Source organism: Daldinia caldariorum, assembly GCF_022478825.1.
Source record: "Daldinia caldariorum strain CBS 122874 unplaced genomic scaffold F4812scaffold_15, whole genome shotgun sequence".
In the NCBI taxonomy this organism is placed as follows: Eukaryota; Fungi; Ascomycota; class Sordariomycetes; order Xylariales; family Hypoxylaceae; genus Daldinia; species Daldinia caldariorum.
In genome coordinates, this window is record NW_025953051.1 from 738,396 (window position 1) to 763,070 (window position 24,675).

General features: G+C 46.5%; 5 protein-coding genes and 1 non-coding gene across 6 annotated transcripts; 4 read left to right on the forward strand and 2 right to left on the reverse strand.

The window, feature by feature from the left end:
- Window positions 1–5,569: 5,569 nt before the first annotated feature.
- On the forward strand, window positions 5,570–6,307 carry F4812DRAFT_461807 (uncharacterized protein; the record flags this gene model as incomplete). The annotated part of the gene is made up of 1 exon (XM_047937926.1): window positions 5,570–6,307. The coding sequence occupies one exon, from the start codon at window positions 5,570–5,572 to the stop codon at window positions 6,305–6,307; it is 738 nt and encodes a 245-aa protein (XP_047787809.1).
- Window positions 6,308–6,616: 309 nt separating this feature from the next.
- F4812DRAFT_461808 (uncharacterized protein) lies at window positions 6,617–8,253 on the forward strand (the record flags this gene model as incomplete). The annotated part of the gene is made up of 3 exons (XM_047937927.1): window positions 6,617–7,707; window positions 7,829–8,009; window positions 8,110–8,253. 3 exons carry the CDS (start codon window positions 6,617–6,619, stop codon window positions 8,251–8,253), a joined length of 1,416 nt encoding a protein of 471 aa, XP_047787810.1.
- A 3,959-nt stretch (window positions 8,254–12,212) lies between these two features.
- F4812DRAFT_125744 (galactose oxidase) lies at window positions 12,213–14,777 on the reverse strand. The gene is made up of 3 exons (XM_047929498.1): window positions 14,230–14,777; window positions 13,850–14,168; window positions 12,213–13,793 (listed from the first exon to the last, which is right to left on the reverse strand). The coding sequence occupies exons 1-3, from the start codon at window positions 14,663–14,665 to the stop codon at window positions 12,263–12,265; spliced, it is 2,286 nt and encodes a 761-aa protein (XP_047787811.1). The 5' UTR covers window positions 14,666–14,777; the 3' UTR covers window positions 12,213–12,262.
- A 550-nt stretch (window positions 14,778–15,327) lies between these two features.
- F4812DRAFT_439005 (WD40 repeat-like protein) lies at window positions 15,328–18,120 on the forward strand. Its single transcript, XM_047935038.1, has 2 exons — window positions 15,328–17,344; window positions 17,416–18,120. The coding sequence occupies exons 1-2, from the start codon at window positions 15,646–15,648 to the stop codon at window positions 17,535–17,537; spliced, it is 1,821 nt and encodes a 606-aa protein (XP_047787812.1). The 5' UTR covers window positions 15,328–15,645; the 3' UTR covers window positions 17,538–18,120.
- A 1,022-nt stretch (window positions 18,121–19,142) lies between these two features.
- F4812DRAFT_125778 (transcription factor IIA, alpha/beta subunit) lies at window positions 19,143–21,832 on the forward strand. The gene is made up of 3 exons (XM_047929499.1): window positions 19,143–19,379; window positions 19,969–20,987; window positions 21,046–21,832. Exons 1-3 carry the CDS (start codon window positions 19,260–19,262, stop codon window positions 21,128–21,130), a joined length of 1,224 nt encoding a protein of 407 aa, XP_047787813.1. The 5' UTR covers window positions 19,143–19,259; the 3' UTR covers window positions 21,131–21,832.
- A 1,828-nt stretch (window positions 21,833–23,660) lies between these two features.
- On the reverse strand, window positions 23,661–23,767 carry F4812DRAFT_t125. The gene has a single exon. It is a non-coding gene; the product is annotated as a tRNA-Met (tRNA).
- Window positions 23,768–24,675: the final 908 nt, after the last annotated feature.

Below are 24,675 nucleotides of genomic sequence, written 5' to 3' on the forward strand. Positions count from 1 at the left end.
GCTCTAATATTACGTGCTTGCCTATGTCTCTCTCTTACCGTAAACTACTTAGGCACTGTTGGATAGTTAACTACTTGGGTATGTAAGGCGGAGGTGAAGTCGCAACGTAATGTCGCACGTAAGGCTTACGACGAGGATAGAATATGGGGTTGAACAGCATGGCATCCCTTTGCATATCTAATATCCCCGGTCTACATATCGTCCTGCATATTATTGACGTATTATATGTAGCCGGGAAACTTACATGGACCAAGATATACACGATCATATACGGGTGTCATCCCGTGTTGTTAAGCTTATACAGACACACCATGTAGTCATCCACGGGTTAATATACCTAGAAGTAAGCCCGATGTTATCTATCGTAGCTTATTTTCCAATCCATCACATCTAACCTAAAGGTAGACACGCTACATCTGTAGCTTATGGTGAATAGCCTATCTGTTATATTATAGTGGTTGGTTTGCTCGCATCTGAAAAAGCAAATAAAAATATCCGAAGCCGAAGACTCGGTAACTCTTCTTCGTTCCTGCTTTCAGCTGAGTGTTTCAAGGCTTCGAGAAGGAAAAATTGCCGCATCAGCTGAACCTTGAGGGAACAGACGAAAAGGTCTGAACATAAGGACGAGCCAGTAGCAACCAGCCCTGTCATTTATCCTAGCATTTAGATACATAGTAAGTAAGTTTAAGCCCTACCTACTTGTTTAGGCAGTTGATGTAGCTTTAGGATTCGAGGCCGATGTTTGCGGTTTGCACGAATGCGTTTGTAACTCAAGTCACAAACAGATCTCATACTAGGTATGTATATAAAGTATTACAGTAATTATTTTTCAACAATTTGATAGGCATATTGATTGAATTAGGTTAGGTAGACATGTCCACGAATCAATGCTGTACCTACTGCAATGGCCAGATTAAGGTTGTTTGCGCTTGAGCATGTTGCTTGCGTCCGCTCGTGCGACCAGCCGAGAGAACCAATGAGAAGAGCCGACGAACCGAATATGGCTTTGAGATGGTATTATAAATTGGTGGGGGGTTGGTTCGGTTTTGTCTTAAGACGCGCACCAACGAGACGACCGGATCGTAAGCCCACCTTTACTACCCTTACTACCCCTACAACCCCTACAACCCCCTCGGCTTACGGGTTTATATTGAAGCTATCAATAAGAAAGGGCCTAGGTGCATATGTTCTATCGACGGCTTGGAACTTCGTAGGGTCGCTAGTAAGAATTGGTGGTGGCGTCGGAGAGGCTCTGATTTGATTCATAAAGTGGCGTTATACAGAACGGCTGGGGACGGTCGAGAGCCACACATGTGATTGTATCATTATAATGAGTCAGGGCAATATCTAGCGAATGGGACATTGGCCGCACTAAATGGGAAAGGAAACTCTAGTGCTATCACCAAGAAGTATGGAATATGGAACTGCAGGTGTAATGTATGTCCGTATAGTTATCTGTCATGTATAAGTGCGAATGCAGCCATATATGTTACGACAGCTAGAAACTTAAGTCCCGATTGCGTTGGCTGTTCCCCAGTATGGATATATATATATATATGTATGTATAATGCATGCCGCGCTGCTGCAGCACGAGTAATAAGAATCCAACTCTCTCGTGCAGAGCCGTTCAATTCACGAGGGTAAAATGGCTGATGGCCGCATCGTGTAGCAATTAGTGCGTGAGAATGAGCTTATACGGCTTCGTCCGCGAGTCGAGTCATACACGCATACTGTCCGTCATTTCTAGCCCGTCTGCCTGCTTACACTTTTCATGCCGCATTTGTAACGCGCGCAAAACCACGAAGCTACGAAAGCTGGCGTTTACTCGATCAAGTTTTGGTTGAGATTCAAGGCTGGGTAGCCTTGTTTTTTTATTTACAGTAACAGGTTGATTACCATAGTTAGGTTGGGTAGGTAAGTTGTGTAGTGTAAACAGTTAAGCCGAGATGGTAACTTGTTAATATTATGTCTTGCACACTGGTCCGTTTATTTATGTACCTAATGCTCCTAATGTAGGTATGTACCTACATCCTATACACAGTACTTGCAAATTTATGACGCACTACCTATCATGACATCAAAGTCCCTTTTATCTATCGCCAAATGTCGCGTGTAAGTAATATTTACCATTATCGTTATTTTCCAAAGATGAAACCTGAATTCAACTGCTAAGTTAAACTTTGAAAAACAGGTAGTTAGGTAGTAAATAATAACAAGAATAATGATAATGATAATAGCAATAGTCTCTTACATCTAATTACTACTATTAGTATGTAGCAAACGGAAGCCTCTTTTTTTATTTTTTTATTTTTGATCGACCAGCAATAACCCCCCCAAGTCGGGGGACTCTAGTCCCTTTAGCTGGTCCCGCACGCATCGGCTTTCCTTAATCAGTGTTGTTAGTCGCTCAAAACATCCTTGCGCCCTTAACTCCGTAATAGAACCTAACAGTCTACAGAAGATCACAGTAACTTACTTACCAAGATGTTAGCCGTTGGATGTAACGTCGAGCCATGTGAGATCCACACCATCTTTTTTTTTTCTTCGAACGAGTTTGAATAAGAACAACACGATTCCTCAAATGTTTTTATTCCCTAATCCAGCTCTATGCATCGATATTATTTATCAAATAACCTAGCATCAAACTTGTCATAATCGTTTGTTTCCCTTTTCTCCCTTTTTTAACGCATTTACACTTTCTACTTACAAGTCCTCCTTCGAAGCTTCGATATCCCTGCTATCCAAAAATTGTGGAATCGCCGGGTGGTGAAATTGAGCCATGTACGTGCTTCGTTAGTCTTTCCCCAGCGATGGGGACTAATCGTCACTGATCAACAAACCTGACGATACTACTCGCTATGGGTTCGGCAGCCCGGTTCTCGGTGGGAAGTGCTAGTACCTCCCAGCTAAACTTAGAGGAGTAGCAGGAGTTTTCATTTCCCTTTAGAACGGTTGAACTACTACTATGTTATGGTATGTACGAGAACTGCGGTAGTCTCAAACTGTCTACCGCTGGTGTGGATTTGTTTGCCTGTAGGTGTAGGGGTACCTATCATACTATTCCATAGCCATACATATAGTAGTCCTAACGGCTTCTGACTGGCTTTAACTGGCCCAAGCTGGTCTGAATCGCCCCGACTTGGCCTAGGAGATTACCGTTACATACCTAGATTAGGTACCGCAGTTCGGTAGTGATCACAAACACATATGCGCGTGTGTGTAACTAGCCTCGTCCTATCCCGCGAGCCTAAAATGTAGTAATAAACCTGTTATATCCCAAGTCTAATCCGAGCAGGTCGATATTGTGACCTTAGTTTAGCTTCATTTACCCTCGTCCCAGTCCAATACACTACCTACCCAGGGTATCATACCCACAAGTTGATCCGTTAGAGTTGTTGTCGTGATATTAAAAATACGACAACCCAAGTTTCTAACTCTCGTATATACATGCGTACGTGCAACGTGCCAATGTGCCGCCGATGTGCTTGATGTGCCCGCGTCCTACCTACTTACACCACTTATTATATATCACTTACTTTCTTTAGACATATTGTTCGGGTGTCTCGACTTCTCGATTCTCCCACCCCGGCCCGCGCTCAACAACTGCCTTTCACTTAGGTATTATTACTTATTAGCTACCTACATCACCTGTCGACTTACCGCCAGATCTTATTTGGGGATCATCCCGCCATAACCATAATCCTCCTCCAATCCATCTGGCTGTCGTGCAACCCCCCGTACGGTAGCAATTGCTGCGCAACTTGACTAAGTAGCAATCCAAAATTGATCCAGGCGTCCTCGGCGACTACGATTCTCCAAGGCTATCTAACAGCTAGCTCGTCCGTCATTGAACCCCCGAAGCTAATATAAGTCGTAACGGACGAGGTTTCGCCAAAAATAAAGGTGGCTTGAAATATTAGAGTTATAGTTGGGTTTAGCTTGGCAGCACGTATCCGCGGCAATTCAGACCAGACCAGACCAGACCACCAGGGACCCAAGGAGGCAAAAGGTTACGTCTCTTACGTCTCCTATTCCGTCTCCGTCTAATAGGCCAGTGTGATTTGCCTCTCCCGGTGACTTATTACCAACTGCTCGGTCGAAGCTCGTGCTTCCGTATGATTCTACGTCGTGGGGTTGTTCGCCGCAATTATCTTCCTATTATTTTATTTCACTATTATTTTACTATTTCATACTTGCCGAATCCTTCTGGATACCTATACTACCTGGATATTATTATTATACTGGATACTTAACACTGGAGACTTATGGACAGCTCGGACCAGCGCGATATTCGAAGCTAATCGATCGTACCGTGTTTGGTTACAGTTTGCATCCGCCCCCCCTCCTCCGGGTCCCAGTCACTTAGGTAGCGTCTAATCTGGACCTACCCAGTGCACAGCATCCCAAACCGACACCCCGGCCCCGTCGTCGTTAAGCTTACATACATACTACCTTGCATATACTGTCCAGTCCAGTGAGATCTAAGTCCATACGTACATACGGGACGTATCTATATACGTCCATATCCTTACACAACCTCTCCCATACCTCATATCTCCTCATACATATACACGCTACCTACTTACTTACATACCTACCTAACCTACCGACACACACTCACATGGGCTGCATGATTTACGCGCATAAGTTGTAAGTCGTACATCATCCTCGAATATTCCTACAATACGACTCTTCGAACATACACGTACCTACGTACAAGACTGCGGTCATAATCCTGTAAGTGCTCGACCTAAACTTCGTATCTTATGTACGTACCTTAGTCAAGATCAGACGGAACTTGCATCTTTGGTTGTTCGGATTCGTCCACCTGTCCACCCCCCGTCTTGAAGACTATTTCCAAGCATCATTTCGTCTTTCACTCAGTCGCTCGCTTCACACGCACGCCCTTTTCCCTAAACTCGGGTCGATCACACGAGTTATTGGTTTATTCCCATATTCAACCTCGGAGAACCAACGATAGTACTACTTACTGCTGTTGTTACAGCTACTACCTTAACCATATTTCATACCACTGCACTATTTATCACTACTCATGCACATGCCGCTAACATGTTAACCTGACCTAATTTCGGGTTGGATCTCATGAATTCCGTCTTATAATATTCGAGATCACTCTTTCTTTTATTTTATTTTTTCATCTTTGATTTTGGGTCTTCAAGAAAAAAAAGAAAACATTTTTAACTAATACTTTTCATCTGTTATTACTTTAACAGTTTGTTAACAGTTTAGACGCAAAGGTCGTGAAAGTCGAAGTTTTAAAACTTGAGGTCCGTTTGTTGGGAAGAGGTACCTCTCTAATATTAAAAAGACCAAAAAAACAACAACAAGGGTACAGAAGGTACTTAACTAGGATCCTACCTAAACTGGGATACTTTCCAATTACCTTACATATTGGACAAAGGTACAGTACCTAACATAAATTTGCCCACCTGAGAGAGGAAGCGCAGCCCAAGGACCGAGGACCAGGAAGGACCATTCTCAAGGGTCGCGGGTCCCACTATATTCAGCACCAAGCAGCACCAATCAGCACCAATCAGAACCAATCAGTATGAAGGGCGCCCTGGGTCGATGGCTAGCAGGCACGACACGTACCCCATTCCCAGCGACTAATGACACCGAGCATCCGTTTAGCAGCCGCAGCAGCGCCGAAAATAATAATTCTAGCGCTGGCTCTGACCTCGCCGCTGCCGCTGCTCCTACACCAACTTCCTCACGTTCCCTCACCTCGCCGTCACCTTCACCACAACCCGCAACTCCGGACGACCACGACCAATTTAATTTCCCCGGTCGCAATAATTATTTCGCTTCCGCATCCAACGGCGCATCTGTTTCGGTTTCTACTTGTGCATCTGCCTCTACCTGTGACTCTGCTGCCCCATCTCTATCTCCATCCGCATCTGGATCTGCATCCCCATCCCCATCCCCTCTCCCTCTCTCCCTCTCCGCATCTAAGCCAATAGATATCGCGAGCAACACCCCAAGGATTCGAACCTCCAATTCCGCATCGCCGTCTCCACGCCAGCATAACCCGTCCGAATCACATTGGTTGCAAGTTAACGTCGACGGCGACCTCGACCTCGAAATGACAACAGGTCCTGCGCTCGACTCGGCCGTGAGCCGAAGTCGCCAGGATTCCTTCGTCAGCGCTGGACCAAAGCCCATCTCCATGATCAACCCGAATCGCGAACAGGCTAATCGCGGTAGACGGGAGAGTTTGGCCGGTAGTTTGATGAACGGTATGAGCTGGGGCGGTGTCTCAGTCGGAAGCTTCATTAGAGATGAGTAAGTCGCATCGATTATTATTATTGTTGTTAATTATTCTTAAATCTTTTTTTTTCTTTTTCCTTTTTTGTCTCTTAAAATCCTCCTTCTCCCGTTATCAATTTCCCCTGTTGCTCATGTCCTCCCCCAACTGTTGCTCATCGTGGTTATATATACTCCTCGTTACGCAGCGCATCCGTTTACCCGACCTTTTCTGTTTTATATAAATATTTTTGAGACGTTTCTGTTTCCGTTTCTGTTTCCGTTCATGCATGTGAAAATCCCCCGATGACAAGTGGCTAATTAATCATGTCTTCCGACGAGTAGCCTCGTAATGACAGGCACATCACCGTTCACCGGTGCTCATCAATCACCCTCATTTCACTCTAATTCATACATCCCCAAGATGGAAGCCGAGTATCTGCGCAACTTCATATGTTGCGACCTGAAGTTGGACACGATGCACGATCTGCTTCGCCACTATGAGACGGTCCACACGGGCCAGAATGCCCAGCCGAACCGGAATGGGTCCGGTATCCCAACGCCCCATAGGCTTTCTGTTAACAGCCGACCGTCTATGTCGATGGGAATTGGACGGCAGGATTCGCAGGGCTTCCAGCATCAGACGCAGATGGGGTCGGGCCAACGGTTTGGAAACATAGGGAACAATCTCGGTTCCGGAATGGGCTTTGGTGGAATGCAGATGGGAAGACAGTCTTCGGGGATGGATTCGAACGCTCAGAAGCGGAATCAACAGTTGAGCCGGATGCAATCTAATGACGAGATGGACGCTGTTGGTGACATGGAAATGGATGACACTGTCGGTATGATGGAGATGGACGATAACCAACGAACCATCCAACAGACCCGACAAATGTTCGGGCAGCAACAGAGGCCTCAACTACAATTGAGCACCCCGGGCTTACAACATCAAGCCCTCCGAACGTCGCAACCGTCCACGCCGGGTGCTGGTAACTTTGGCTTCCAGAATAACCCTACAGTCTCGTCAGTCAATACGCCCACCTTGACGACACAACAAAACGCATTAGGACAACAACAAATGGGTGGCAACAAGGACGGGATGGGAGACATGGACTTCTCTTCGTTGAGCAACTTGAACCTCAACAATATTGGAGGAGGCTTTGATGGTTCTAACCTTTCCGAATACTTCATCGACGACCCGGCCAAGCGGCTTTACAGCCCGAACGGCGGACCGGCAAGCCAGAGAGCGCTACAACAACAGATGGCTCAATTTGGACTGGATGCAAGTCAGTTCGCTAACATCACTGATCCCAACCATTTAGCAGCACTTCAACGAGCAATCGCGAACCCTGGATCTTTGGTAATACCGCCGGAGGAGGACAAACCCTTTAAGTGTCCGGTTATTGGATGCGAGAAAGCTTATAAGAACCAGAACGGCTTGAAGTAAGTTTAAACTTTTTTTTTTTCTCAATTCTCGCCTGAGACTTTTGTCTTCCCCTCCTCTCTCGGCCGATTTTGAATTTCCCGGCCCTTATCTTAACATGTCGCTAAATTGATTATGCAGGTACCACAAACAACACGGTCACCAAAATCAGCAGCTCCACGAGAATGGAGACGGGTCTTTCTCCATCGTAAATCCCGAGACATCTGCCCCTTACCCCGGCGAGACAGGCATGGAGAAGGAGAAACCACACAAGTGCGAGTACTGTCACAAGCGTTATAAGAACTTGAACGGTCTCAAATACGTATGTCATTCCTATTTCATCCTATTTCATCCCATTTCATCCCAACCTTCCTAGGTACTATATTTAAGGTGTATATGTACGAAGACTAACAATGGAACAGCATAAGCAACATTCGTCTGCTTGCGAGATCCAAGCTCAAGCGGCTAATATCCGAGCCAACCTCGCTGCCAATAACCAGATGACTTTCAGTCTGGCCAATCTCACTCACGGACTTCCCGGAATAGGCGAAGAGATGCAGCTATAAGTTTGTTTAACTGCACCCTCTACCGCTTGCCAGCAACAACGGTGCTTACTACTAATTCCTCGAGTTGCGACCCGGCGTTGATGGCCTTCATTCAACCGGAGGGTTTGTGGTTCTCGCATTGATTCTTCGGCATAGACGTGTTCATATAGACTGGATACCCCCTTACATACCATGGCAACTGTACATAAAGCCATGATTTCTCTCGGTTCGGAAAAGTTTGTCCTTTAATGGCATCTTGGCGGCGTTCTTTGCTTCTTGCATAAGGCGTCCAATCCAAGATATACCCTCGATAGACTTCTATGCAGAACTCTTCGTTTTTTTCCATCCTGTTTTACAAAGAGCTGGGCGTGTTGGCTCGGTCTTCGGTCACATGTATACTTGCAACTACATGATTTCCGCATCCCGCTTCTACGTCTTTTCGAATCACGACAGTTTACCTTCCACGACTGGATCGAACATGGAAGATTTACAGGACCGATGAGATCACGAATTAAGGGAACGAATCACGAAGACGATTGACGCGCTCAGAAATGAGATACGGCTGGTGAAACGGCAGCGTATTGACGAGATTGCTATCCTAGCAACCCCAATACGCTGTTGCTGATGCCGCTGTTATGGTTTTGTTTCTTGATTTCGTGTCGTTTTTTTCTTTTTTTCTTTTTTCTTTTATTACAACAAAAAGGGGATACGCTCGCTTACAGAATGTTGTGCCTCACGGCCGATGGAAAAGCTATATTTTTCATCCTCTACTCTACGTCTTTGTTTAGGGAACGATCTGGGGGATAGCCGGGCGTTCCAGCGGTATATTTTTCTCTTGCAGTCTAGGATTCCGGCTCATACAAAAGAAAACCGAAAATTTAAAAGGGAGGCCAGAGGGGAAATTTAAAAAAGGGCGGCAGAAAGAAAAAGTACCTATAATTGACGTCCCCTAGGACGTGGGGGGAAAAAAGGAAAGGGGAACTTTGTTTATAGATGAGGAGCGGCTGGATATTACCAGCGGCGACTTTCCTGTGCGTAACTAATGAATTTGCGGTGTTCTCAAGGGCTCTACTCTATACCTTCTACACCTTCTACATGTTCTTGATGCTGCGTGTGTATGACATGGGAATCTGCAGTGGTTAAGTTGTTTTGGTTGTAGTGGACTATGAAGTGTATCTAGTCAGGCTCCTGGTAGGGACTAGATATGCTCCTGTTCGGATATTTTCGTCGTCGTCTTTGTTTTTGTTAGACATTATTTGCGTTACCCCCTAATCGGACATACGGGGATCACATGCTGGTCTGGTCGGTATGGGGGAGATAGATGATTGCTTATTGGTTTTCGTCCTTCGGTAATTCATGTCAGTCGCTTAGGGCACGTGGATGATAGCGTATGTCAGCTTACTGGATCTCTATCCGGACACCGGACACGAGGTGCTACAGGAGTAGTGGTACGTATGATATTCTATTAGGTATACCTACTGCTTCGCCGGTAAATCTTACTAGAGACAGGGTAAAGGAGCCTCCTTGATACATATCAAATTCGAGCTCTAGCCTCTAAGGTTAAAGAGTACCTAATCTATTCATACCAAAAAAGTTAACGTCGATTAGGTCCCGAGTACTACGATCGTATGCCTGTTTGAGGCGTCGAATGACCGATCCCTCTCGTGATCTATCACCTCAGACGCCACTCATCACTTCCATCATCATCATTAGTCTTTTTACTCAGCACTTTATCTACCCAAAGCCAAAGATTCCCAAACATTAGGTACACACACACACAATCCTTACCCCGGATCCTTCCCACGACCTTCTCCCACACCATACATGTCACTCTTTTTTTCTCCCAGATCTCGCTTCCGTGCCTCTTTATTGACAACACGACTAGTATTAACTAACTACCAGGGTATCTAAAACATGTGCGTACGTCAACTTAAAGCAAGAAGACCCTCTTCTCCCACTCACTAGTAAACCCTCACTCCCCACCTAAGCCGAGGGTTAACACGCGACACAAATCCACCTTATTAGAGATAATCGTTAACCTTACCGTCCCTTCTCTCCGAGTTCCCACTCACGCTCTCCCTCTTCTCCATTAAGTTAGATTCACCGAGAATCCCCCCAATCTCCATCTCCTCATCTTTTCCCTTTTCCCTCGCCGATCTCTCTAGAGTCTAACCCTAGATCTGAGGGCCGCCCCGAGTCCCAAGCCCTGTATACTAGGTACACTATATTAACTCAGACTACCTACCTAAGGCTAGATACTTGACATCTACTATGTAGGTACCTTTTACGTTACGTATACGCTATTGTGCTGCCCCTCGCCTTGCGCGCTTAACCGTCTAATCAGTACTACTTGACCCTGCCCACTTACCAACTTACTCTCTCTAGCGTGGCCCCTTCTCACCAGCTAGCCTAGCCATACCGTAGAGTAGGTACCTAGCTAGAATAGAATAGAACAGAACAGCCAGATTCCCGAAATACACTACTGCATGTATGTATCTAATTCGTCTTCAAACTAGTACCCAAAGTCGTTTAGATCAGGTATTAACTTGCTCAACCAGCTCAACTAGCTACCTGTAACTTACCTAGCTGACTTGCTCTAGGTACAATACACCAAAATACACCACAATACATACATCAGGTATTGTACACTACGACGCCTTAATGTTCTTCTCGGCGTTCTAGCTGCTACGTCAATTATTGGGATCCAGCTAGCCTCAACCCTAGCCCTGTCCTGCCCTGCCTGGCCTTGCCTTACCCTCCCTAACTTCTACCTACTATGTAACCCTTCCCATGGCCGTACATCAACGGAGACTAATGCAGAGTCCGACTCGCGTAGCATAGCGTAAACTACTACTACTATTACTAACACTACCTAACCGAACCGAACCTAAGGTTAGGTAGGTATTGATTGCACACTTCGGTTACGGTCTACCGCCATGTAACGTACGATACGATACGATACCTAGCCTTACCTCTACACCTTAGGTACACCTTAGGTACACCTTAGGTACACCTTAGGTAGACACACCTTACCAGGCCTACCTTACCTTACCTTACCCTAGGTCCCTAGGCCACACCGAGATCCGTACGGTCCTGCTACTGCTACGTACTAGCCTCAGCCCTTTTCTAGCGCCTCCACGCCGTCTCGCTGCTCGTTCCTCGTGGTTATCGCATGCTTATTCGATCGATCAATCAATCAATCACAAGTCATATATATGCACTTGGACATCTTCAACATACATAAATACCTTCGTTCGTTCGTTCGTTTGCTCCCACTCGTTACGAAATTGGGAATCACGAGTATCATGTTATGCTTGCTATAAGGTACAGTACCTAGAGGCAGACATGTAAGGTACCCTAGAGTAAGGAAACAAGCCATCACGAAGAGCGTGTACGCACGCACAGAAGTAGAGAGCGCCCTTTTCTCGCAAGCCCGTGTTTCTTTCTAAAACTCGTGTTAATAGTAGTAATAGTATATCCTATCATAGCCCTATGCATCATCGTCACCCTATTCCCTTTCTGTGACGACGACTTCTGCTCACTACCTGACTTTAACCTGACTTATCCCAACCTAACCTGTCCTAACCTATGTTTATCCACTGCCTTCTCTCCCTCTCTCCCTCTCCTAAACGCCAAACCATGCTAGTAATTAAAACTCCCAATCCGACGACCAACCAGCCCCTACAAGATTGGTTCGTATTTAGAAAAAAAAAAAAAAAAAAAAAAAAAAAAAGGAAAAGAAAGAAAGAAAGAACGGATGCGCAAGGAAAACAAAAAAAAACTCGTATCCATCCGTTGCTTCGTGACCGGGCTACACTCCAGGTGCAGTCTCAGATATCCATAAAATGCAACTTCCCCCTCTCCCCCTTCTACGAGGTTAAGGCTAGGGGGAAAGAGAAAAAGCGGATTAAAAAAAGCGTCATTCAATGATGCGGATGCGGATGCGGATTCGGATTCGCATAGTCAAGAACCGTGTTCAAAAGTGAATATGTCCCACCGCGAGTCTTCCTCGCCCAACTATCCCAAAGAGTCAGGCCATATCCATGCCTTCCGAGTCGTCGACGTCCGAAGGCAGAGCTTGCGTGTGGTCGCTGCTGATGCTATCTTTGCGCGAGACGCCCGAGGCGTCGAATCGGCCGCGACAGTTATCCACATACTCGAGTTCTTCGCCCGCGATGACTCGACCTTCCATGTCGATCTCCTGCGACAGCTCGACGAGAGCTGATCGTGGCAGGCGTAGGAACCCCTGAGTACGCACTATGCGGCCCCAGTGCGTCAGACAGAATGACGCGGCCCGCTTGCGCAGCCACTCTTCGCTCGCAAGTCCTGCGCAATACCAGATGATGCACGCGTGCTCCACATCGAGTTCCTTTGAAAGTCGGTTGACGCAAAGGAGGCGCAGGTGGGGTATATTGTAGATATTTGACATCACTAATAGGCCGGCAACATCTGAAAGGTCTATCGGACCGTCATCGTAGTGGATGCTATCCGTGTAGAGGTAGTGTAGGAATGCCTTAACTACCGTGTATGGTTCCGGGATATGCATCTTCTTGGTGTGGAATTCTGCCATCTGCGCGTTGTACAAACGGGCAAAATGTGGCCATCGAGCCTGGAGGATTAGTTTATGCACATGGATAGGGGCGGATGTGGGTGCATCTGGTGTGAGCCAATTCTGGTCCATCGGGGACTCGCCTGCGCGAATGAGACTAGAACCCATCATATCGTCGTCGTCATAGTCGTCACCAGCCAGAGCGGTAATAATAAAATCGGTTCCACTTCCAGTCTCGGGGGGTTGATTGAAGAGTTTTGCGAGATCGTGTCCAAGTCCTTTTGATGGCTGGTCCTGGATTCTGGCGTGGGTGGTAGGTCTAGCATACTCTGCTCGAGACTCGGAGGCGGCATTATTTCCTAGAAACCCGTAACGTCGTAGATCTATCTCCATGATATCACTTAAATACTCTTCAAAACCACCAGCTCCAACGTCGTTGGCAACATCCGTCGGGCATCCTAATAGCCAGGCTTTAGTACCGTCCTCGTTCATAGTGCAATAGTGCCATTGGTAGCCTGGCTTGAAGATCTCACGACCTTCGGCCAACTTCTGCCACCGCAGAGTATTCAAATCCAAAGCTGAAAGCGAACACTCCTTCGGAGTAATATTCGAGACAGGGGTGACAAAGTCCAGGAGATTTCCGGAAGAATAAATATGGAAATGGATGCCGGAGCCTTGCGATGGGACATTGCCTCCAGAAACGAATCTTAGGACAGAGATGGCACCCGGTGCCATGGGAACTTGCTTCTTCAAGTGGAAGGAGGGAGTGCTGACTTGAGCTGCTCGGATGTTGGCTGCAAAGCCTGAGGCGGAGAGGGGCGGGGCTGTGCCTAATGAATAAGGAGTCCGAGGAGAATCACTTGAACGACTAGATATAGTATGCCTGTCGACGGCACTTCCCATCTGAGGCGGAGACTCGAAATCCGGGCTGCCTTTCAAATCTAACCAGCAAAGGTCGCCTATTTTATCCATATCTCTGCTTAGTCCGCCGAATACCCAGATTCGATCATTCCTGTAAAGAGTTAGCTTTTTGAGCGGAGTCATAGCAAGTATATATTAGGTACGCACCAAACGTAGGCCGAGTGGTCAAATCTAGGAACGAATCGCCAGGACCTCGACCAGGTATAAGTCTTCAGGTCGAGATAACAGATGTCCTCTGAGACATAGCTCTCATGACCTGTGATGCCACCAATAATGAACAGTTTATCCTCGTGTAGGACAGCCGCATGTCTGGCTCGGCCCTTGGGGATGGGACCGGAAACCTGAGGCTGGGTCCAGTGGGCGCTCTTCAGATCGAATATTATCAAATCGGAGAGATATGTCCTGTGTTCGTTCTCGCCACCGAAGACAAGAAGTTTGTCACCCTGATACAAGGTTGCAGTATGTCCTACCGATTTATGTGAGTTGAGGGGGTTATACACGGTAAGACATAAATAGTTTTAACTCACCCATCCTTACGCCAGGGATGTCTCCATAGTTATCAACAAGACTCCATTGATGGCTAACAAGGTCTAGCTTCAGCACATGGTTGTAGACCTCATCCGTATACTGGTCAAATCCGCCGAAGGCATAGATCTGGTTGTTACCACAATATGTGACCGAAGCATTCACTAAGCAGGCGGGCCGCTGGCCAAGGGTTCGTGTGACCTTGGGTCGATAATTATCCATTATAGCCCTACTCTTCATGGGCGAGTTCGTCATGACGAACGTATTATTCGAGGATGCGGCAGACATGGAGGAGGTAGAGGCGGATACGGGGGTCGGGGCATTCGAAGTTGCAGGAGTGATAGCCGGTAGAGGGAGAGCCGGGTGGTGATGTGTTGAAGTAACGGGTCCACCAAAAAGGGAGTGAGCCATTGCGGATGATGACGAGTTATGGACCATGATTTTCTTCTTTTTTTTTCTTCTTTTTTTCTTTTTTGTCTTGGGCTGTTGTAACCGTAAGGCAGCGAAATTCACTTCACACAAAGTTGCAAGGCTGTGAAGTTGGAGAAGGAGAAATGAATGACAAGGCTATGTCAACATTTCTAATTCCTTTTTGTTCGCAAATTCCACGAGGTGAAGTCGATTGAAAATTCAATGGTGAGATTATATATAATATAATATTAATGTGGACCTTGAAGCTTGGAACATGGGATGGGAAAAAAAAGAAAAAAAGGGTTTTTGTCGTGCTGTTGTATGATGCAAGCGTTAAGGAGCGTTTAGGAGCGTTTAGAAGCGTTTGCCAATGGCAGGGGTTGTTTTTCTTTCGCTATCTCCGGCCGTACAAGGGTCTTTTTGGCTTTGGCCAGCCTGCCAGCAAGCAAGATTTATGAAAGTGGGGGAAGTGTCACAGTGGAACATGATTCAATGAGGCACAGGCCATCTACTACCGAATCTGCTAATGTAAGAAAAGATACCTTAATACATTCACTCATGGTAGGTGCACAGCTGTCTAGACCAAATACGGCGTAGTGCCAATGGATCTAACCGGTTGCCCTGTACAACGGAAAACCGCTCTGATCCACTGGAAGTAAACATTTAAAGTCACCAAGTTCACCTCGAACTTAACTTTTGATTCTTCCTTTCAATACACAAACCTTTCAATCTCTTCATCCTCTCCATCCTCAAATACTACTACTCTACTCCGCTGCCCTTTGTGGCTATTACCGCTATCAAAAAAGCCTTTCGCACAATACTTTTAAGTCCACTAGATCTCATCGCTGCTTACAGCCATTTGATCGCCCCTCCGACTTCAAAGCTAGTTCTACGCGAAGGCATTACTTCGAATACTCCTTCGAGACATTCGGTTGCTCTTCGTCGGAGTTAACAGTTTCTCCATTTTGATACCCAATCATCGTCATATTCTATTACAATTAGACACAATGGCATCAGTTGCAGTATCAACTCCCCTCAAGTCCCACAAGGGACTTTTCTCCTCCCGTACCGCCGGCGGACGGATGCCTCTCACACCATCCCCCCGTCAACGTACCACATCTGTCAATATTCCCGTCAATGTGAACTCATCCCCTTTCACACCTGACAGGAAGTCTTCTAGCCGTGAGGCATCCCGCCCCGCTAGCAAGTCAGTGTATGGAGGAAACCTATCAGCACACCTTGCCAAGACGACCTCAAGGTCATCCCACCGCAATTCCCCCAAGTCCAACCTAGCTCGTGCGGTTTCTTCTCCCCGCAAGGCTCTTGAGCTCGGCGTGTCTGACTTCACTCTCGTTGGCACAGGCCAAACCAAGACACCTTCCAAGCCTAAGAAGACAGCCGCACCTATAAGACAAAAGCCCAGCAAGACCACCATCTCTTATGCTGCGGACCGATTCATTCCCAACCGAAGCACCAGCTCTGCCATTTCCAACGCCGGATCCGGAAAGCTTGATTCCCAGGAGAAGAAGAAGCAACGCTCGAGGGCTAACAGCGGTGAAGCCTCTGCTGTCCTATCTTCTGCTACCGATGATGCTATCGCCGCTCTTGAGAGCCTTAACATCGAGGAGGACGAATCTACCAACTACGCCCGCCCGTCGCCTAACACGGTTGCCTACCAAGATTCCCTAGCCAATGCTTGCGGTGTCAACCTGAACACTCGCATCCTCCAATTCAAGCCTGCTCCCCCCGAGTCCTCCAAGCCCATCGATCTTCGCCAGCAGTATAACCGACCACTTAAGCCAGCTGGTGCTAGCTCTGCTCAGTCCCGACGGCGCATTGCGACCGCCCCCGAACGAGTTCTAGACGCTCCGGGTTTGATTGATGACTACTACTTGAACCTGCTTGACTGGAGTTCGGGTAACCAAGTTGCCATCGGCCTCGAGCGCAATGTCTACGTCTGGTCAGCCGACGAAGGTTCAGTGAGCTGCTTGTTGGAGACCAGCCCTGACACATACGTTAGCAGCGTTAAGTGGTCTGGTGATGGTGCTTACGTTGGTGTTGGTCTAGGAACCGGTGAGGTTCAGATTTGGGACGTTGCCGAAGGTATGAAGGTTCGCAGCATGTTCGGCCACGACACCCGCGTTGGTGTTATGGGCTGGAACAAGCACCTTCTCTCTACCGGTGCCCGAAGTGGACTCGTGTACAACCACGATGTTCGTATCGCCGAGCACAAGGTGGCTGAACTCGTGTCCCACACTTCCGAAGTCTGCGGCCTCGAGTGGCGATCCGACGGTGCCCAGCTTGCGACTGGAGGCAACGATAACCTCGTCTCTATCTGGGATGCTCGATCGCTAGCTGTCCCCAAGTTCACCAAGACCAACCACAAGGCGGCCGTCAAGGCTCTTGCCTGGTGCCCGTGGAACATGAACCTCCTTGCTACTGGTGGTGGCTCTTACGACCGCCACATTCACTTCTGGAACACTACTTCTGGCGCCAGAGTGAACAGCATCGACACTGGTTCTCAGGTCACCAGCCTCCGATGGAGCACTACCTACCGCGAGATTGTCAGCTCGAGCGGATTCCCTGACAATTCTCTCAGCATCTGGAGCTACCCTACTCTCGTCCGAAACGTCGAGATCCCTGCCCATGAAAGCCGAGTTCTCCACAGCTGCCTCAGCCCCGATGGACAAATGCTTGCTACTGCTGGTAAGTTGCACCCCATAAGTAACACCACTATTTGAATGCGTGGGATTCTAGCTAACATTATCATCGAATAGCTGCCGACGAGAGCTTGAAGTTCTGGAAGGTGTTCGAGAAGAAGGCCGGTGCTACCGCGGGTGTTGGTGCCAGCGGCTCTTCCAGCAAGGCCCAGATGGCCAAGCAGATGACCATCCGATAAATCATCACACCGTGTAGATCTCGTGAAATGTCAAGAGCATGCATCGTCGTCAAAATGCTCAACGGAACAGTAGGTAAAAATTTTTCGCTCTGGCATCTCTGGGTAAACTGCATTTGGTGTCCCTTTTAGCATGGCGTTGGGGTATCCTCATGATAAAAAAATAGAAGAAGGAAAAAAGACCTAGAAGGTTTCTTTTTTTTTCCTTTCTTTTTTTTAATAATCCGGATACGACATGGTCATGAAGTTACGAAGCGATAACGCGTGCTGTACAGGGAAAACCGCAAGGATGGGAAAAAGACTATTACACACAATTGATTGTATTATAATTACGGTGTTTTTTTACGGATTCAATTACAGATATTAATGATTGGGGAGTTAAGGGAAGGGTTAGTTAGATAAAGTAGTCGACATATCAAATATGATGATATGAGATTGACTGGTATCTGTTTTTTTCTATGATTCTGTATTGGTACTGCGAAGTGTAATGAAATCTTCCATAATATTGCAATTGATTGTGTTTGGTGTTTTGATGTCTCGAATGAATAACTGCTATTGTAATCCATAAATTTAGGTGATTTAGATGCTGTCGTTAGTGCCAGTGGCAGTCAGCAAGCAGTCATTACTAGTGCTGTCTACCTCCGTAAACCCGTAAACCTGACAACGCACTCTTAAAGGGGTGCTGCACTCAGTGACTCAGTAGCAGGTATCAATTAATGGCCGGGTCTTGGCATTCTCGAGTTTTGAGATTGTTCGACCAACAAGTGCTATGGAAATATGTCATAAAATATATCATATTACTTTTCAGAAGATCTTGTAAATAGCTATCGCTTTTTCCTATTTTTGACGATTTTCGTGGTTCTTATGTGTTAAAGATGGTACTGTTTTTGAAGAGAAATGTTTAAGAATCATTACCTCATTTTATTTGATTTGACGTGCCGCGGTAAGACTTTGCCCGGACTTGTACCTAGTTGGCCGGAGGAGTGGTGTAAAGGTACGTACTGGATGTACTAGATTGCTTAAGCGGTTAGGTACCCGTGGTGCAACCTAGGCCCCAAAAAAAGAACGATTTGGTATTGGTACTAGGCCTATCTTATCTGGGGCAAGTAAGGCGGATTAAGTAATCGCGTAAGCGACACTTTAACAAACCAGGCATTTCCAAGCCAACCTTCACGAGAACATCACCAACCACGGACTCTCCACCGTCGGCCAAATCCGCTGCCAGTATACGACAACAAAAAATAGCGTGCCGGCTGTTTAAGATAATATCAAAGAAAACTGAAGACTTGAATTCTGAACCAGATTTGAGAAGGCGCACAGGGAGGGGAAAAGCTTTGGGCCAAAAAACCAAAAAAACGGACAAAACACATCTTCCGTCTCTTCGTACTTTTTTTTGACTTTGCAAAGCCGCGTCCAAAACAATTCCGCCATCTTTCGCAACTCTCTCAATTTCCTCTGCGCAACTTCTCTGCGGTATCGCATCTTTCCCATTTAGCTGTGATCCACGCCGTACCTACCTACGTTATCAGGAATATTTCCAACCTATTTCGTTAGAAGGAGACGGTGATTTTTACGTAGACCATCACCATCATCACCATTACCAACAACTACTGCCGTTGCTACTACCTACGCAACCTGGTTGCCGATATAACCACTGTATCGATATCCTCTCTCTTGATCAACGCAACATAGTCGGTCACACGCCCGCGCAACCATTCAATCACCATGTCTAACTCGCAGGTCGGCAACGTCTATCAGCAGATTATCAACGATGTCCTCGAAGCTTCGAGAGTCGATTTCGAGGAAGGCGGCGTGGACGAGAGCGTCTTGGAAGAACTGAAACGAGTGAGTAATTGACTTTATTTTTTTCTTCTTTTTTCCCCTTCTTTCTTCTGCCGCTCTCTCCCTCCCTTGAGTCAAGTGATGATTATCACCAATTATTAGCGCATCATCATCATTATTTTTTGTTAAAAAAATAAAACTGGATGGGGGGTTTTCTTTGGATATTAGATGTTTTGGGTTTAATTTCCCGAGATTTGATGAGTTGTCGACCCTGCCATGATGGCAGCTTACACAGGCAATTTCCTGGTTTCTAGGCGAGGCCGAGGTTGGTGAGAACTGGCGGATTTCGCGAGGGGCGGGCAGGCACTATTTGGGCTTTTTATGCCTCTGCGCCTGCTGCAAATCTTCCAGTGACTCACGCCATTTTCTCATTGGCTACAACCCGGTCCACTCACGTGCCTCTTACTGTGCGCGTTTATCCTATCAGATTTATCAGCTCATCCGTTACATTGGTCACTTTTGCACTCGTCCCCTTTTCTTTTAAGCCCGCCCTGCAGGGAACAATATTTTCGCTGCAACCAGAAATCTTCTCACAAAAATAACAAAAATAAAAGAATTATAGATAGGTACTTAACTAACAATATCTTATCAGGGATGGCAAAAGAAGCTCTCTCAACAGCAACTGGCTACGTTTCCCTGGGATCCCAAGCCAGATGCCCCTACTCCCTCTGCCGCTGCGGCCTCGGCTGCTGTGGCACCAGCCCCTGAGCCTATTCCTCAGGTGAATGGCTCTTCGTTCATCCAGGAGCATGTCCCTCAGCCTCAGCCTCAGCCTCAAGGCCTTACCATGCCTATGGCAGGAGGTCAGCCTTCGAACGGTTCTGGGATTAAATCCGAACCCGGCGTCAAGACAGAGCCTGGCCTTGAGAATTCGCCTATGACCCAGACCACTCAACAAAGCGGCCCCGGTGTCGTGCAAGAGCGCGTATCCCAACAACTCCAATCTATGTATGGCGACCGCGCTGCGGCGTCCATCAATAAATTAAGAGAGCAGTCATTTCCTCAAAACCAACAGAGGCCTGGTAACCAGCCTATCCCACAGAACTACCAAGGACAATATCAGCAGGGAGCCCCTCAACAACAGTACCGACCTGGCATGGCTCCTAATGGACAACAACCGCAGCAGCAGCAGCAGCAGCAACCGCAACCGCAACAACAGCAACAACAGCGCATGACCATGCCCAATGGACAGAGACCTGCACCTTCTCAGATGGATGGTGCAGACGGTACTGAGGACAATGTTGGTGTTCTCCTGCGTCGTACCTCTGCCGGTGAAAATGTGGAAATGGGTCGCGTTGAGATTGACAACTTACTGCATGCTCAAATAGCTGCCCATGCCAAGGCTATGGAAGGTGGTGGCCTAATGTTACCCCTTAAGCGCAAAGGCAAGAATCAGGCCGTCTCGCAACATAGTACACCCTTACCAGGCGGTATCTCTCAGGTTGACGGCACGGATGATGATGTGAAAGACGAGGCATCTGATGATGCAGACGCTATCAACTCCGACCTTGACGATCCTGACGACAATATTGAAGATGACGACGATGACGAGGATGGTGGCCAGATCATGCTCTGCATGTATGACAAGGTTCAACGAGTCAAGAACAAGTGGTAAGTCTTTGTTATATCGAGATTTGACTTTCATCGTAGTTTGCTCACAACGCAACAGGAAGTGTGTTCTTAAGGATGGCGTTCTTAGCGTGAACGGCAAGGATTACGTATTCCACAAAGCCACCGGCGAGTACGAATGGTGATGACGAACCCAGCCTTGCGTCTCCATATCGGCGTAATTTGGTACAAGAATCGCTTTCGTTCCGTCTTGGTTTACGGGCGCGTATTTGATAAACCCCAGCCGCGTCAAAATCCACCTTTATGCATTTTGATCTTCTTCCCGCCCCTGACGAAAAGCATCCGGGCAATGATTTGCAGATGAATGATCAAATAGTTACCTTCTATTTGATATTAATGAGGTAGAACTCGGATGAGTTTTCACTAGAAGCAAGTTTTTTTTTTTTTTTCGTAGGGAGGCGGCATGATTTGTTAAGGGATATTTGCGTTGATTTTTCTTTTTTTCTCCTTTTTGATACAACACCGTATCCGTTTAGGGATTCTCACCATGAAGTTGATTCCCCCGTATTTGGCATTATGGTCGCCGGGATGGAAGGGGGCGTGTACGGGGGGCGCGGGATAGACTCCAAAGCTACTACCGCCGCCACTACTACTACTATTGATACGGGTAGATAGTATTCCGGGACAGATGTACTAATAGCAGTAATTTTCGCAATGAAATCTGGTTTATGAGATGAAGTATGACTCTGGCTTGATAAAGTGAAGTGTTGTGTGGGTGTATGTCATCAGTCAGGCTGACCGGCGGCTAGGACAAGCTTCGGGTGGCCGCATTAGTTCCTAAGTCATACTTTCGAGAAGCTCCGAAGGATCTGTATGTAGGAACGATGGGAGAAGGGGAGGGTGGTAGATGGAGTATGAGTCAAGGTGGGCAAGGCCGTCCTGCTGATCGATATGGGACCACATAGGCAAACCTGACGGTTATCTTCATCAAGTACTACGTTGGCATTATGTACAATACCTACCTACCTAGGCGGTCAGGCGGTCAGGCGGGCAGGTAGGTAGGTAGGTAGCTGAGGACCTGCTGGCCTATGACTCATGGCTGATGGACTGCCGGTAATGTTCAAGGATGTGCATACCCCATACATGTACATATAGATGTGTGCGCCGGAGATAACCCCTGCCAGTGGTTGGGGGCCGATATTCATATATCGACGTGTGTTCACACGGGGTTCTTGTTTGGCTTGCTCAACGAGGCTAATTATGGTGGTCTATTTACGTGCGTACATGTATTAAGTGCTTATTACTTGTAACGTGAATTATCTACTAGGATAAAAGTTAAGTCCGGATATACCCAATATCGGGGGTTGGCGAGTACTTAAGGTATATATGTATCAAGGTAGGTACCTATCTAATACAGTCGGCAAGAAGGAGAGATACTGTATAGGTACCTAAGGTAAATGAGTGTAAAGTTGAGGGGCTGAATGGTATGGTGTCACAGCACCAAGCATGTTGAGTACCTAACCTAGAGCAGAGTAGAGTATACTCGGGCATAGCCCGTAAGGCATTAAAGGCAAGTAAGTCGTTTAGGGTATTATGAAATGTATGGTGGCTGGTATATTCAAGTACCTTGATGGAATTATATGAAATGGGAAACAAATTCGGTGATAGTAAAATAGGGGTTAGTGATCGAAGTACGAGTAAGAATGCTTAGGTACTTCTAGGTAAGTTAACAAGTTTATTAGTATCTTATTAATATAATATAATATATATTTGCTATGATTTACACAAGTAACGCTCTAACGTACATTCGTGGAATGCGTGAAACATTGTTCATTTCATAAACTTTGAAATTAGGTAGATTCGTTATAACATATAACATACCTAGTGACTATAAAAAGGGGGTAACAAAAGAGCTAGGCTTAATAGTAAGTACCTAACATTCACAGTAACAATAGAAGTTATTATAAGTACTTACCTCGTTAATTCGTTCATATCTATTCTTTTCAACTCGTAACTTTCATATGTGCCTTTAAGTGTTATGCATTTTATAAAAAGGTTTAACTTAATAAAAAGAAAAAGAAAAAAAGGGGGAAGTTCGAACTGAAGCTAGGTATGCAAGTAAATTCGAACAAGTGGTAATAGACTTCAAAGTAACCCCATCGTCTAGCATTTCTGCACTTCATCACCTGACTGGCATCAACGACCTTTCTCTTACAATACATAACTCTTAGGTATCACGGGCGTCTCAAATGCCTATAAGGTACCTAAGGTTAGGTACTCATCGGCGACCAAAAGTTGGTAAAGACAGGTATGAGTTTAGCATTAACAAAAGACTTTGAGTAGCGGCGATGCTAGGCTAAACTACTTGGTATCTTCTTATAATTGGCATGGGAAAAAATGAATAAGGAGGAAAAAAGGCATGCTGCGGCGATATAGCAAAGGCGAGACTACATACCATATTAGTCAACCATCCTGTATTACTACAAGATGAAGGGATGATATTATATTTCCGCCTCACATCGCAAGGGCTTTAGCTCTAGTAGCAATTACCTGCTTATACATAGCATAGGTAGGTCTAGATAGGTAGTTATCCTAAGGTAGGTAGCTAAGGTACCAGGGCAGTCCAAGAGGAATATTGCCCCAGCCTGTCTACGAATACCTACCTAATCCGAAGGAAGGAGGAATAAAAAAAAGGCAAAAATAGCAAAAAGATATTGACCCGGATGGGATTCGAACCCATTCCAATCCACACATATGGCAGATGAATAGGTAGCCCCAACTACCATCATGGGTGGACTGTGCTTCAACTACACCACCAGGCCTTTGTGTTTGTTTGATACTGGACGTGTCGTTTTTTATAATTATATGCTTTGCTTGCCTGGGGCAACAGCCACGCGGGTGACAGCGTGGTTGCCTTGAAATCTCCCCTAGGGCCTCTGTACCTAAGATCAACACCTCTTGTGGACACAGGTACGTCTAGTCCCCTCCCCCCTTTTTTTCCCTAAAGAACACGGGTAGGTAATATGGACAATACGGGATCTGGAGTATTCCTTAGACGGTTTTTTACTTACAAATAGTTTCTATCCTCTCTAGAAGTACGCACAACACAGGACTTATGGGAGTCGTTTCATCTTTAAGGGTAGAAGATAAGGTTATTTAACTTACAAGATGCATCTTGTCACCCCCAAGAAGTGACCAACAGACTGCTCCTACGTACAAGGCTAGCTCGTGAAATACCTGCCTACCTGCCTACCTAAATGAAGGACATCTAATGCTGTTAACGAAGTACTTATCGATTTATCAGCATAAGACATAAAGAATAAGAAGCAGAGCTCGAAAGCCTCGGCATGATACCTTAGGTAGAGGTAGTGACATGGGCCAAGATTAATCCATAGAAGAGCCGATAATAACTGCCTACACCCCTATCGCTCATACCAGACGAGGTTAGACTCCAGTCCCGAGTAGGTAATCGAAGTTGGTTAGTTCGTCGCCCCTCCGCGCAGCTTCGGGCACCAAGAAAAGTTGGCAGAGCTATATACTGGCCGGCGGAGGTGGTCTGAAATCCGGCCCCGGGGCTGTGGGTACTGGCAAGGAATGTTGGTTGCGTGTTAGCATTCGAAAGAAGATCAAAGGGCCCCACCAGCTGTTGTCTTTGCTAACCTAGCCTTTTTCTATTACTAGCTGCCGGTCTATATCCCCGCGATGGTAATTAGGTATGCTATGTACGTCG